At 43.1% G+C, this 16010-nt stretch overlaps 1 protein-coding gene across 1 annotated transcript in view; it reads right to left on the bottom strand.

Moving 5' to 3' along the window:
- Nucleotides 1–4672: 4672 nt before the first annotated feature.
- NAA15 (N-alpha-acetyltransferase 15, NatA auxiliary subunit) overlaps nucleotides 4673–16010 on the bottom strand; it is a 43953-nt gene continuing 32615 nt past the window's right edge. The window contains exons 15-20 of the mRNA XM_068154016.1: nucleotides 15488–15681; nucleotides 13072–13180; nucleotides 12204–12302; nucleotides 11333–11476; nucleotides 10265–10362; nucleotides 4673–6731 (exon numbers count right to left, since the gene is read on the bottom strand). Coding sequence (XP_068010117.1) covers nucleotides 6531–6731; nucleotides 10265–10362; nucleotides 11333–11476; nucleotides 12204–12302; nucleotides 13072–13180; nucleotides 15488–15681 — 845 coding nt within the window. The 3' untranslated portion in view covers nucleotides 4673–6530. The remainder of the gene's footprint in view (nucleotides 6732–10264; nucleotides 10363–11332; nucleotides 11477–12203; nucleotides 12303–13071; nucleotides 13181–15487; nucleotides 15682–16010) is intronic.

Genomic DNA, 16010 nt, shown 5'->3' with positions numbered 1-16010 from the left:
TGAGACTGCGTCCTCTTGTTCTGGTGCTGCTTGCCTGGGAGAAGAGACCAACCCCCACCTGGCTACAACCTCCCTTCAGGTAGTTGTAGATAGCTGCAAAACTCTCTAGCTGAACAGTCAGGTGTAAAAAGGAAAGCAGAGATTAATTCTACATGAATTTCATTGGTCAGATGTGAGATCTACCATAGCAAATATCTCTCTGATTCCTTTCTCTCAGGCACTGCATCTTCGGTCATTCCCTTGGCTTGCATGCTGCCCTTGGACAGAGAAGGCCAATTATCAGCAAACAAAATAAGAAAAGAACCTAACTTCTTAAAGCTTTGAGCTAACTGAAATTCCCCCAACATCCTTTTTTCTACTCTTCTCTTGTCTTCTAATTAACTGGAGGGAAAAGGGGCGGGTGAGCGCAAGAGGTTGGGGGGAACCCGAGGTAGAATCCCCCTCCCAAGGAGGATTTCTGTGTTGTTTCCTCTCTGTAACTTCTTGTATAATATTGTAAATGCTGTATATTTTGTGTATATTAATTACATTCCATTGTTGCTCGTAACATACAGCTTCACTCACTTCTCCAGCTGGGCTCGGCTGAGCTTTTTGTTGGTGGGGGTGGGCTAAACCATCACACTACGACACTAGGAAAAGGGGAGTGTGTAACAAAGCTGCTAGGCACCTAAGGGGGATGCTGAACCCTACAAGGAAACACTACCACTCATTTACAAACAGAACTCAGCATTTTTATTCATTGATTTGACTTCCTGCCAGTGTGGAGAGTTGCTACCACCAGAGAAGAGCTTAAAAACACAGTACAACATTGTTAACCAGTTCGGAAGGCTGGAAGGGAAAGCAAATCCCAGTACAATTGCAAGTAACTTGGTGGAGTTCATCATTAAGATTGATTTGTTTGTATTTTGCTTTGTGATTTCAATGAAGCAATAAATATGCTGCTGCAACTGAACCAACAACAGGACTCTCACTAGAAGTTTGTGGTTTATTGCATTACAGTTTCAAAAGTAAACGTCACCCATCATCACACATTTGTTTTCACCACCCAGGTGAATTGACACTCTTTCATAGGTCAGAGGCTGAAATGCTGCAGTAGCTGAACTTGCTAGGACTAGTAGAGGTAGATATTGAATGGGCAGTGCCAGGCAGAAGTATTTTTGTAGAAGAACTTCTTGCCTTTCCTTGTCGACAGTTCGCAGGTGTCACCTTCTCAAGTAAAACAACATCTTAGGAGAGCTATTCTAAGATGCTTTGGATTTGCTAATAACATATCTCTTGCAATATATTCTTACAAACCCTTTGATATGGTCCTCTGTAAGCTGGACAAGCTTGGTCCTCCTGGCTTTTCTGCCACGATTTACTTGCAGACCACCATACAAAGCTAGAATCTTTGTGAACATACTACTAGCTGCTTGTACCCCTCTAGAACTAACACACATTTACAGCTTCCTTGGCATGGGAAGACTGCATTTATAGTATTTACAGCTTCATTCACCTTTCTAGTAATTAAAAAAACCACCTATTTTATACTTAATCTAAAATGGAATTTCTATTCCAGTTCACTTCAGCCTCCTTCTGCAAAACCACTCTGATCAGTTAGTCCTTGCTGCTCCTGCTGCTGGCTGTATGCTCTGCCCCAAAACAGGCATTAAAACTGGTGCTGGTAGACTGCAGCTTTGATTTCCAGAAAACAGAATCCTGACAGCATGGCCAGGAGCTACACAAAAGTGTACACCCTTTGCCCCTTACCACATTCAAGAACAGCTCTCATAGCTGACCCACGCCTGGAAGCGAGAGTCTGTCCCCAGGCTCGGCAACTACCTTCCCTCACCTGGAATTAGAGCTTTCCTCAGCAAGTGTGACAGTTTTAGGCTGTCAGCTTACAGGTTGCTCAATTCTGTGCTGATATGACTAATAACACTCCATTTGCCTCATTTTTCCTCCACAGAAGCTCAAAGCACTATGTGCTGAGACAAGTGTAATTCTTACTTCCACAGTTTGAGATCTTCTACGTTGCCACTTGGGCACAAACTGCACTTTCGGAGCAAATTTTCTTGGGGGATGGCGGGAGGGAGAAGACTTCAAAGTCTGCTACCCAGAACACTTAGAAAAACATTTTAAGTGACCATGAAAAAGGAAAATCATTTTAATTCAGGTATAAAGCTGGATTGCCCCATCAGGTGGTTTTGTTAGTGGTAGTGGCACAGCTGTGGTGCACAGGATGCTAGCACCGCAGCAATGATGGCACCATTGCTCCAGCCATCAAAGGCATCATGTTAAGTTGTTTCATTGAACTTGGGCCACATGCTACTGAAATGGTATTTGCACCTCTGGACTCCCAGGCCTGATCCCACCTTACTCTCATTGGTGTTTTCTATCTATAAAGACAGTGACAATTTAATCTGGCTGAAGAGTAAGGTGCTACATCAGCTTCCAGGGTCTGCTGCACACCTGGAGCACCTTCAGACCTGGAAAAAAACAAAGGAAAGCAAAGACTAAAAGGAAGAATTAACAGGGCAGTTTGATGTACCTCATCTAGCCCTAGACAGCTCCCTGGGACACTTGGCATTTTCTCCCTTAGGCTAGGAGCAAAACTGAGCTACAAACTTTCTTCTGTGCTCTGGCTGACACACCACACACAACAGGACACGATTCCTCTCTATGAACATGGAAGTATCAAGTCCTCTACTGAAAAAATCCTATCTGTATAGGAATATAGAGGCTTTTAAGGCATTTAAGATGCAAAGACTTGAGTTACTGAGACTATTTTCACCTGTTTGTTCACATGAACCACTTCTGAATGCTCTGGTCTCCACGTGGAAAAAGTGAGTACCTCACCTATCACCTTGGGGCAAAGCACCACTTTGTTACTTAGAATTTCAAGTCCACTTCTGACTCTGGCATTGCTTCATGCAATGTGCATTTGCACCATCTACAGTGTCTAGGGAAAAATCTACTGGCTTCAACATTTAGATTATTTTCCTCCGCCTAGGAAAGATATCCACAGCATATGGCATCACCAGTGGCTCCACTGATGGTGAAACCATCTTTCTTCAGTGGAAATCATGAAGAACTGGACCAAATTATGTCATTTGTAAGCCAGCATTCTAGGTCACTCTGGCTGCGGCTGCCGTCCCTGCTCACTTGCTTTGGCAGCCAAGCACCAAGGACTGCAGTCTTGGATCTCTGCATGCAAAGGGAAGCTTTCACTGTAGCATGGGACTCTGCTACTACTTCACCAGACTCATTGCACTGGATTGCAACTTCATTTCCAGCTGTTAAAAAAAAAAGCTCTTCCTCAGAAGTCAGCCTTGCATCTCGCAGGAGAGATGTGAAGATGAAGGATCAGCAATTCTTTTGCCAGTTAAAGAACCTTCTTCTTCAGGTAAACTTTTTTGACTTAGTTTCATTTCCTGGTATTGCAGTCTTCTGGAAGAGGATGAGGAACCTTCTTTAATCCAAAAGCATCATCTCTGAATCGCTATGGATGCCCTTCAGCAAGGCTCTGAAGAAGTGTCTTTGGGGCTATCTCAAGAGATGTGTAGATGGAGGCTTCTGGAAGGCTCACAGAAATATCCTTACCCGCTTGCATAATAAAAGGTAACAAACAACTTCTTGCTTCTTGTTCATCTATTTCGACACAGAAACAGGCAGTGAAGAAGTAAAGGAAATAATCTCATTTAAAGGCAGCACCCAAAAACCAGAATTTGGGGGGTGGGGGAAACTGAAATAAAATTGCTGGATGCAATTCACAATCCATTAAAAAGAGTGAGCACTCATCTGCCTCCAGCTAAGCTTCAGAAGCCAAGAAACCGGCAGCAATACTCAGAGGCAAGGCCAAAAGCTCATAGCTTGTGTAGGCAAGATTGAACCATCTTCAGTAGTTGCAGAAGACATGCAGTCCAAGTATCTCAGGCTGTGGAAAAGGCTGAGATCTAGACATAAATACCAGAGTCACTTAAAAGGCTCTCTGGGTATTCTAGTCCCTAAAAGCCCAGCAGATTAAATACACAAATAGAGCAACACAACTTACATCTCTGACATGAACTACACTGCAAACGTACACAAGGATAGGCTAACCATGGAAAGAAAAATGGTGCTGAATATACAGGAAACAAAAAACCTCTTCCTTCTGACAGTTAGAAGACTACACACCCCTAACAAGTCTTCCTGGACCTCTTAACTGTACATCTCAATCACTGAACTCCATGATGCGGAAGAGGAAGGCTGTGCATCCACACGACAGCTAACTCTGTAACTGAACTCCTGCAGCAAAGAAGGCACTCACTTTATAAGCGGTAGTTTATTTTCTGCTCTGGTTTATATGATGAGCCTGCTAAAAAAAACCCAAACCAAACCACATTTGAGCACTTATCTATATTATCAACACAGCAAACCTGGGAGACTAAAGCTCAACTTGGAGAAGAAGATTCAACGCAACGCTGGTGGAACTTAAAAGCCGAGTAGCAAAGCATTCTGTGACGGAGACTTCCCAGACATTCAGTATTTACATACAATGCATGTGCACTTCGTGCTGAACAACCACCCATCAGCAGTGACATTCTCAGTGGGGAACTGGACAGCACGGTAAGCCAACCCTGAGCTGCGCTCTCAGGCGGGACCCGCTGGTGCTCAGAAGCGCACCCGGAGATCGGTTTCAAGGTCCACACGATTGTTTTTCAAAACGTTTTTATTGCATCATATTTGGTACCTTATGTTTTGACAAAGGAAATTACATCTGTAACTGCAGGAATAAGAAGCTGGTCTGTTATTGAAAAAAAAACCAAAAGAAAAAGAAAAAGAAAATAAAAATAAAGGAAACCAAAAAAAAAAATCATCATCATTAATAATCTTGGGCCCCTTAAAAGTTACAAAGTCTCGGGCTTGCCTGAAACAACTGAGCAAGAAATATATCCTTAGAAACGTAGGGCTTCAAGTATTACAAACCTGTGACACTGTGGAAAAGTTCCAGAGGTATCTAAACTGCAGCACTTTTTTTAGTTTTTATGTTTTTTGTTTTTTTTTTTATATATATATATCTGCATAACGTGAACAAGGCCTGCTGAGGTTTTAAACTATTAGTCTCTTGATCAGTCAAAACCACGAGAAAAAAAAAAAACAAGTAATACGGTAGCCAGGAGTTCTCCTCTTTGCAACTTTCCAAGCCATAGTATGTTCTCAGTTTGTTTTCACTCCACATGGGAAAAAAACAAAAAACAACCAACAAAAAAAAAAACCCAACCCCAAACAAACAACCAAACAAATTGCATGCTGTCTTTCTAATTAGTTGGTGCCACATCACAGTGCATAATTTTATTTGGTTCTTGCATTACAGTTTTAAAAAGGTTTGGCTGACCTCTGCTGATAAATTCATCTCAAGAACGGCAATGATTCTCCCTGCCCCGACCTCCCCCCCCGAGCCCCCAACCCCCAACCCCCACCCCGAGTTTAATCCAAACAGAGAGAGAGAGAGAGAGAGAGAGAGAAAGAGGAAGAGTTTGAACTGGTTCCTTCAGTTAAAAACTGTGGTGCAAGAACACCGAACTGATCGTGTACAGTGAATCTCAGAGACACAACAAGCTTATTGAACACACTATGTTTTCTTAATTCTGCTTGATATCCTGATGTCCCAGCATCCACAAACACAACACCCACGCTGCAGGGGGGAGGGTGGGGTAGGGGTGGGGTTGGGGGTGTGGTGTGTCTTTGTTTTTTTTGCCTCCTCTGTACGATTCCCGGTTCACATTTGCGTACTTCCTATGGACAGGATCTTTCCCCGCGTCGGAAAGAAACGACGACAAAAATAAAAACCCCAAACAGCTATCAGTCAGATGCTAAAGCCCCCCATCAACTCTTTGTGCTCAGTGAAAGAATCCAGTGCTAAAACAGCTTTGAATGTTTTTTTTTTTAACCTTTTCCTTTCTTTTTTTGTTTTGTTTGGTTTTTTTTCCCCCCCCCTCTTTTGCTGTCCGAGAGAGCGGAAACCTCGCCAGACAAAATTTGGAAGTAATATTTCTGCCACACACCTGCTCCAAAGGGCTCCAAAGCCTTCGGGTTTTCATCTAAATGAGTTTAAAAACCATGGGTAAAGGGGAGAAGGGTTGGGTGGTGTGGGGGGGAGGGTTTTATGTTGTCTTTTTCCTCTCTTTTTCTTTCCTTTTTTTTTCCCCCCCCTCTTCAATTTTAGCAGCTTTGAATTTTCTTAAGGAAACCAAACGACCTCTCTATCCAGTAATATGTTAAGATAGTATTTTGTTTTTCTTAATATATATTTACTTTGTCAGCAGGATATTAAAAAGAAAAAAAAACAAAACAACAACAACCAAACCCACAAAAGTAAAACTGTTTGAAGGCAACATTTTGTTGGGTTTTTTCTTTTTTGTCCTTCTGTTCTCCACGTGAGTTAGAACGATTCAGCAGGTGCGTGACAAAAATATTATACACCAGATATGGTCCAATGTCACTGTTGGTTGTTTTCCCCTCCCACACCCCACCCCTCCTCCCCTCCCCCCCCCCCTTAAGAAAGTTGTTCATATTTCATTGGCCAGTTCTTCAGGTTCTGCAGAGCTATCTCCATTAACTGTGATCTTCATATCCTCTTCATATCCAGGGGGCATGAAAGCCAAAGCATAAGGGAAAAGCTTATGACAATTTGCTCTGTAAGTTTCAGATGCTTCTTTACAGTCTCCAAGGCTACCATCACATAAAGCTTCTAATACCTCCATACAAGTCTAATTAAAGAGAAAAATAAAGAAGTGTTATGGTTTCTTAAACATTCATCTGAACACTCACAAGCCAGAAATAAAATACTACAAAGAACAGCTCCAAGCATTGTGTGGTGGGTTGAAATTCCCCCTCCCCCCAGCCCAACATTAACATTAGCCCAACATTAAAAGGCATAGCCTAAGACTACCACACATTGTTTTCAGGTTTCTATCAGTATCAAATGACATTTTTCTTAACTATCAACATCAAACTAGAGAAGAGCAGATTTAGACTGCATGTTAGGAACAAGTTCTTTACCGTGAGGGTGGTGGAACACTGCAACAGGTTGCCCAAGGAGGTAGTTGAGAACCCACCCCTGGAGATACTCAAGGTGAGGCTCTGACAGGGCTCTGTGCAACCTGATCTAGTGGAGGATGCCCCTGCTCACTGCAGAGGGGATGGATGACCTTTGGAGGTCTCTTCCAACCTGGACCATTACAATATCACAGTATATTAGAGGCTGGAAGGAACTTCAAGAGATCATTGGGTCCAACCCCCCTGCCGAAGCCACAGTCTGACTGAACCATCAGTGTAGTCTGATTCATAAAAGGGATTTAAAAAGCAGCTAGAAACCTTAGCTGAAAATGAAAACACTTATTTGTCACCCATTCCTTCTTTTCCTCAAAAGACTTGATTCTTGCTAGCTGGCAACCAAGAACCAGGCTTACTTGCAACTAAGTGTTCTATTTTTGCCTCCTCAGTCTTGGGATACACTGAACATTTCAGCAATGGATAGCAGACACTTGTATGGGAGTGTGCTCAAACAAAAACAAGGGCTCCAGAATATACACTGGCATTTCCTAACAATGACACTTGTGGAAGTCCTTTCAGACAGAACTGGAAGATTTGTGGAGTAGAATTCAAACCTAAGACTAGAATCAGCTGGATAACCATTAATTAGATGGGGAAACCATTGCTGGTAGGGAATAAAATCCTGAGTAGGAAAAGAGTTGTGCATTGAGGGATATGAGACTTAGTGAAGCATGTCTGTAACTAATGAATCTAACCACAGCAGCCAGCTACTATCACCCCTTTCAGATAAACCTGCAGTTTCCCATCCATGTTTGTTAAAAGAGAAAACTGAGATTTCCTGGGGTGTTTATTTTTTCTGAGACTTGCATTCCAAACACGAGAAACCAACTTGCTGAGCCTCACTAAAGCCCAGCAGCATTTAACATCCAGCCATGCTAGCATTAGCATAGCAAGCCAGCCTTTTACCACTCCTCTGACATTTACTGTAGTTTTATTTGCTCTGTGTACTGAGATTAACTGCTCTGTCCTCCTGCTATGGGGTTATGAAGTTCTCCCCACCGAGCCCTCTCCCTCACATTTACTCTTTGCGACACTGGCATCCGCAGAAGGTCAAATGTATCCAGCTTTATGCCTGCAATATGTCCTGAGACAGCTGGTTTTTAGTAAAATAAAATGGAATCAATTTGATCTCTCTGCACACAAGAATGCCTCCCAATGAAGGCCTTGACTCCTTCAGATTCTCCTTCTCTTTTAGGGCACTTTGCCATCCAGCAGCTCAGTAGAACTCTTCATGATGGCGCCAAGAATTCTTCAACCAAACTTTTTCAGTTGCATCTTGCTGGAAGGTGTCCAGAGAAGGGCAACAAAGCTGGGGAGCGGTTTGGAGCACAAGCCCTAAGAGGAGAGGCTGAGGGAGCTGGGGTTGCTTAGCCTGGAGAAGAGGAAGCTCAGAGAACTTATTGCTGTCTATAACTACCTGAAGGGAGGTTGTAGCCAGGAGGGGCTTGGTCTCTTCTCCCAGGCAACCAGCACCAGAACAAGAGGACATAGTCTCAAGCTGTGCCAGGGGAGGTTTAGGCTGGATGTTAGGAAGAAGTTCTTCCCAGAAAGAGAGATTGGCCATTGGAATGTGCTGCCCAGAGAGGGGGTGGAGTGACCATCACTGGAGGTGTTTAGGAAGAGACTGAATGGGCTGCTTGGTGCCATGATTAGATGGTGTTGGATGATAGGTTGGACTCGATGATCTTTGAGGTCTCTTCCGGTCTGGTCTGGTCTGGTCTACTCTATTCTATTCCTACTCTATTCTATCTTTAACTGCTGTCAGTGAATCCTTCCTGTAGTCCTACTAAGGCAACACCTCCAAAACACCCAAGCCATTTTTTGACCACATTTTAATCTTTCTCCACTTCACTCTAGGGTAAAAAAAAATACAGCTGAGGCAGAAAGAATGCTGTTGAAGGCAGCTGTTTTCAAAAGCTATTGATAATCTATCTTAAGCTCTTTGTGACTGCTCAGTCACACAAAAACCCCAGCCCAAACAAGAAAACAGTTTAGGAAATGTGCTAAAATGTATTTAGTATATAGAAAGCATGAGTTTGTGTCCCATAACCAGCTAGGGAAAAGACCTGACTCTTTAACATCCTAAGCAAGTTTACTAATCATTGCAAATTGCCTTTTCTTGTCTCTTTTTCCCCCTCTCTGTTTTGTCCAAAAATTCTATTGTGGATTTTAAAATCCTGCACAGTTGAAGTTCTCTTGAGCTCAACACATCTCCACAGGGATGCTGATTTTTGCCCACCAAAGAATAAGAGACTTACTAGCAAGTTCACCAATGTTGCTTGCAATAGATCTGAAAATATCTTGAGTCCACACAGTCATAAAGAGTACAATAAAGTGCCAGGGGAACAGGGAGAAACAAAATGTCCTGAAGTCTGCACATCCTGCCAAGGAATCTCTCTAACACTGAATTCAATGTGCTGGGCACTCTCATGGTGATGCCAAAGGAAACTGTTTGACTGGGGTGCAGAAACAGTTTAGAAAAGACTAGGAAAAGGAAAGGACATTTTATTCCTTCTCTTCTTTGTCAGGTAAGGTTCTGCCAGTGTGAACTCATAGGAAGAAAAAAAATCCTATCTATTAATTCTTTACAAAAACCACAAGACAATGATCTTCTGTCAAAGACTGAATCACAGGTCAGAGCTGAGTGTCTTCCCGGATGAAGGTAGGGCAGCAGGGAAAGCCACATGGTGGTAAAGGCACAGAGAGATTGTTCCATGACCGCCAGAATGGAGCAGAGCTCCAAAATTTGATAAGCATTTTACTTACCTACATACCAAGGCTAAAATGTGCATATGCACCTTTTATTACAGCTAAGATAATTCACACAGCTTGCAGAGGAATGAGTATAAAAAGCCTTCAGAGAGTGTGTTGTCTGTGTAACAGCTCCATCTTGTACAGACTACAATCTCCTCTCTCTGGGCAGCTTTAGCACATCAGTTCTTGTGTTCAATAAACTTTCCCATTACATGGTTTTGCTGCTAGCTAGGTATTCTCATACTAGAACAGAACTAAAGTAATTTAAATGGGTGAAAAGGACACTAAATAGTTCAGGTGAACCCAATATCCCCTCCTCTCACAGCTTACTCTAAGTGACAGCAATTGTTTCAGCCTCCTCTCACCTCCATAATTAGCATAAAGCTAGCAGAGATATACCAGAAGTTGTCAATAATTGATAGATCCCTGTTACCTGAAGATTTCTGTTAATGAGGGATTCATCCAGGGTCATTGCCAGCTCCACTGCCCTTTTCTGACTGGAAGGATCTAAATAGTACATCATTTTGGCAGCTAAAAGAGGCAAAAAGAAGTTTCATCACTCAGTGCATGACCACAAGTGTCTTATATACAAACACAAAGGGGACACTGAACTCTGCAGCAGCACTTCAAAATGGAACCACTTCAAGCACTGAAGCCTGACACCTGAGCAAGCAAGCAGGAGGGCAGCTTTAAGTCTGCTAGGCAATGCTAGGCAAAGCATTAAAACAAATAAGCATTTCCTGTACTGCAGGGTAAAAGCATTTGGTAATGTGGAATCCCAGCCAGTGAGGATAAATCAGACCTGCTGCAACACATCACACCTCCCTCCAGCACCACTGCTGACATCTTCACACAGAAACCAGAGCACAGAGGAGATGTGCACACAGAGCTCTTGTTATAATATGGGGTCAGAACACACCCAGCAGAGTCCCAAATCCCAGGGCACAGGTGCAGCTGAAGGGACTTTATGCCAGGAAAGATGCAGGAGCAAACCCACTGCTTTTTGTAGCCAGGTCTGAGTTCAGACTGAGCCACAACAGCCAGCCCCTTGTAAGAGGGGAAACCAGCACCATCTAAGCTCCTCTTGCCAGGCACACCAGTACCTCTGGGTGCTGCCTGGCTTGTTGCACACTCAGCACATTTCTCTTGGCTGCCAGCCTCTTCAAATACACACATCAAAAAGACTTTGCCACTTGGAAATGCTGCTTCCCATACTCATACCAACCATTTCACAGATGCACTACCTACAGTGACACTCTTATGATCCATTCAGCATGCACCAGGAATACAAGAGCAGGGCAGAGAGGTCCAAAAAGTGCTATTTTAGCAGCATACAGAAAAGAAATGTGAAGAAAACCACAGAGACATTGTCACAAAACCACAAGCCCAGAGAAGAAAAGCATTCCTGGCTGAAAGAGTGATTTTTTACATCAGTGGTGCCATTGTTAGGTGAGCACAGAGAGTACAGAAGCAGGGCAGAAAAAGGAGCAAGGTAAAATACCTGATAACCTATGTGGTAATGAGTCATAGTTCTTTTTAAGGAAAGCTTCATTGAAGTTCTTTGGATTAGTTGCTCCAAAAAGCCTATTCATTTCTTGGTTTAACACTGTTCTAACTGCATCAGGCAGATCCTTACTTTCAGATACTGTTAAATTGGGAAAGAAAAAACAAAAGAAGCAGTTCATTGAGGTGAGCACAGGTAATCACACTAGCATCTGCTTCATGCATTTATTTCAATACCTGTCACATTTACACTATTGATTCGATTGGAAAGAAACCCAACAGCACACAAGCCCTCAATGGAAGATGCATGGAATTCAAAAGGTAGCTGACTGGATCTGGTTGGAAAAAGCTTAACTGGGACTGGTTTCTGATGCATAGAAAAAGCCAAGGCCTTGTTACTCCAATACACCCTCCTTACTGATTAAAATTTATTAGGCTCAAAGACTGAGGTCATGTAAGTCTGTTCCTGAATTTATCTGATCTGTAGCCATCATCTGAGGCAAGGGAAGGCAAAGAACCCTTCCAACCCTCTAACAAAAAGGACAGAATTCTAAGCCTTCTCCTCACACACTGACACAGGTTGTCAGCAAAACAGCCAGACTGCTCACTCTGCAGTTCCCACTGCTTCACTCAATGTTTGTGGGGTTCCTCAAAAGACTACCACTTGTTGGAATAAGTACTGAATCCAGCTGCAGCCGTAACAGGCTAATTTTAGCATGAATCAGTTGCTCAAAAAGCTTTCCAATGCATGTATTAAATATTTGGCATTAATTGTGCCAACAGCCCATAAACTAAAAATCAGTGACTGCTCTGTGGGTTAGCCATCATCTGGAAGCCTGTATGGATGAAGTCACATCAAACATACATACCACTGCTGAAGAGATGAATCATGCACTCGTGAAGCCAAGGATGACTGGAATCAATGGCAAAGGCTCTCTTCACAGACTGAAGCATCAGAAGGAACTTCTCTGCAAAAGAAAGTGTTGGCAAATGTTCAAAACCCTGTGGGCTGGAACCCAAGAGCATTATGTTGCAGGAGTGCTTAGTGTTTGAAATTGGAAGGGTCAGGGGAAATTAAAGCCGAGTGTACTGTTGACAGTCACTTTTTCTACTGTGTTTATTTAATCAGTGAAGTAAGCCTGTCAAACCAGAAAGCCAATTTGAACATAGTAACTTCTTAATGATTAATTAATTCATTACTTATTTAATTCTTAGTGTACTGAACTGAGACAAGAATTCAGAAGTGTTCCAAAGGACCAGTACTCATTAGCAGCTGTACGTCTCTTCCTTACAGCATGTACTTCTGCAGACCATAGATACAAACACACAATTAGGGCAAATGCAAGCTGGGAGGATTAATTCAAGTCCCAGTGCAGTTGGTGGAACACTGGAACAGGTTGCCCAGGGAGGTGGTTATGGCCACATCCCTGGAGATATCCAAGGTCAGACTCAACAGGATCTAGTGGAGGATGCCCCTGCTTACTGCAGAGGGGGTTGGATTAGATGACCTTTGGAGGTCCCTTCCGACCCAGACCATTCTATGACTCACTGCTTAGTGATTTGAACACAACAAGTAAAACTGCTCGTCACCAAATGTTCAAGCTTTGGATTTTCACAGACTGCTCACAGCTGGGGTGTTGGCCCAATGAAAAGCTGTGTCTAAGGAGGGACTGACTCCTCCTACCATGCACCTCTCTGAGTCACAAGTGGCTTGCTTTCACTCATTTTCTCACCTACCTTTTCGGAAGTAAATCTCGAAGGCAAAAAGATGTGTCTCTATTTTGTTCTTCACTAAATTCTTCAGGGGTGTTAGAAATTTAATGGCTTCTTCCAAAGGTGCTTCAACCTACAGGTTCGAGGAAGTGACACACAACTAAGTCATAAAGCTTAAACCTCATACCTCTCCAAGAACAGAATTAGCTGTTTCTGAGACATATCAGAGTTAGTCTCCTGTAAGGCAATGCATGAGACTCTTAGAACCTCTTCTGTTACAAATGCTGCATCTCTCATTCAATAGACAGTGTTAAACAGGCTGTCACACCCCAAAAAATGCTTTGTGGTAGTTACCAATGACATTTTCCTGCAGAGGTACAAGCCTTTGCACTGGTTAGGCCACACCTTGAGTACTGTGTCCAGTTCTGGGCTCCTCAATTTAAGAAGGATATTGAGACACTTGAATGCATCCAGAGGGCAATGAGGCTGGGGAGATGTGTTGCCCACCCCTATGAGTAGAGGCCAAGGGAGCTGGAATGGTTCAGCCTGGAGAAGAGGAGGCTCAGGGGAGACCTTCTTGCTGTCTACAACTACCTAAAGGGAGGTTGTAGCCAGGTGGGGGTTGGTCTCTTCTCCCAGGCAATCAGCAACAGAACAAGCGGACACAGTCTCAAGCTGTGCCAGGGGAAGTTTAGACTGGAGGTGAGGAGAAAGTTCTTCACAGAAAGAGTAATTTGCCATTGGAATGTGCTGCCCAGGGAGGTGGTGGAGTCACTGTCCCTGGAACTGTTCAGAAAAGGCTTGGATGTGGCACTTGAGGCCATGATTTAGTTGCCACGGGGTGTTAGGTATTAGGTAGTACATTGGCCTTGATGTTCTCTGAGGTCTTTTCCAACCTGGTTGATTCTACAATTCTATGACTCTATCATACACCTGGAGTATAATGGCAGAATGATTCCTACATGGACCTGAGATGGTGGCATAAGAGCATTTGATGCTCATGACAGTCTGTTTATGTGAGCTTCAGACAGGTTCCTGAAAGCTGACAGCTCATGGTGACATTCCCTGCTGAGATGCTAACAGCAGCCTGAAGTAACTAGCTATTGATCAAGGCCTCCTGGTCTTAGCCAGTGTAACCCAGTAAATGCACAGCTTTGACACACACTTAATTCTGTGCAAGGCCCCTTTATAGATGGATATCTTGCCTGAAGAGGTTAGGGCTAAGTCAAACAAGACCATCTGTTGCCCTTCATTTTTGTTTTTCTGAACATAAGCTACTCATCAGGCATCAAACATAAAACATTAACTGCTACCTGTCAGCACCAATTTAGTGATGTTGAAGGAACACACTTCAGTGCAAATAACTGAGCTGCAGACAATGATGGCCACCTTAAGGACTTCCTGCTAACCATGTGCCACAGCAGTTTTCATTAAAAAAAATGATTTGAGAAGTTTGCAAACACCAGTCACAGCTGTGCACTTCAACTATTTGCAGCCTATAATAGAACAGACTTCACAGGGATGCCTTTAATGGCAAAGCTACCTACCCAAAGAAGTCTAGGGGTAAGTGTTTCAGGAAAACCAGTCAAGTTTCAGCCACTTGCTCCCTGGTTGGAGTGAAGTTCACTGTCTCAGCTTTCAAATACCATCCCTTCAAGAGCCAGGAATAGTCATTGTATGTGCAATGTGAAAATACCATGTCCCTGCCCATGGCAGGGGGGTTGGAACTGGATGATCCTTGTGGTCTCTTCCAACCCTGACTGATACTATGATACCAGATCTATCAGCACTTGGAAATACTATTACTATAAATGAGCTTTTTCCCTATTTTTTCATTATCTTTCCCCACATTTTCCAAGTGCTTTCCTGCTTACAGTACAACTTTCAGCACAAGCCTTCTGGATCACCCCCCCTTGCTGTATCTTCACAGCTCTTAATCTAGATCCCAAAAATCCACCTCAGTGTAGTCTACTACTATTTCCAAACAGCTTCTTTATCCTCTGTTGTTCCCCCATTCAAAACAAATGCAAGAAAACACTATTAGAGCATTCAGTGTTCCAGTCCCTCCACTTTCACAGGCTGTCTATGCTTAATTAATAAATAAATCTGTGAGGGGACACAAAGAGTTAATAATAATCACCTTACACACAGAACAGAAAGAGTTCCATCTGGTCAACTAGAAACAGGGCATAATCAACAAGTTAGTGCAATAGACATATGAGGGTAATTCCACCTGGAGCAAATGTCTGTGATTTCAATCACTGCCTTTCAGAACTAGCCAGAGAAGGTGGGATTTCAGGGCATCAGCCAGTAGATCCAACAAACTATTTCTAGGAAAGCCTTAGTTTTAAATCAAGAAGTCATCTGAACAGCTTTCAAACTGTTTGTGTGCTCACTGACTTCCCCAGACAAGCCTGTGACTCATTGTGTTAGTAAGCACCTTTGCCAGTTTCTCAGGGATAAGTTCTTCTTTCGGTCCTCCAATTTCTTCATCATCATCATCTTTCTTCTTTTTCTGGTTCCTCTGCTGCTTCTCTTTCTCAGCATTCTTCTTCTCCTCCTCCAGCTGCGCTTTCTTTTGCGCTCTTCTCTGCTTATTTCGTAGCTTCTTTAGCTCCTTGTCAGACATATTTGCTGCGCACACACAAAGGGCAAAACCAGACAACGTTGATGTCTAAGGCTAAGTCTCAATCAGCTGCCAAACACTGTCATCTTCTTTAAACCTTATCCACTAACTAGCAATGCTGCCATTAGGTTTCTGAAAGCTTATTTACCGACAGCAAGTTGCCTCACAGTCTGTGCTGCTCTTCGTAATTCATAAACTCCTTTGTGCAATCAGAGCAAAAGGAATTAGCACCACAGCATGCAACATGCTGAAGGCAGGACAAAGTAATTACTGCACAGCTCCACAGACCCCATGGCAGGTGGAGAAGTGCACATCAAGACACGTTGATTTATTCCTT

This window comes from Melanerpes formicivorus, unplaced genomic scaffold, assembly GCF_026170545.1.
Source record: "Melanerpes formicivorus ecotype bairdi unplaced genomic scaffold, bMelFor1.0.p_v2 SCAF_27, whole genome shotgun sequence".
Classification (NCBI taxonomy): domain Eukaryota; kingdom Metazoa; phylum Chordata; class Aves; order Piciformes; family Picidae; genus Melanerpes; species Melanerpes formicivorus.
Note: the sequence above shows the minus strand (reverse complement) of the source record. Positions and strands in the feature narration are given on the sequence as shown.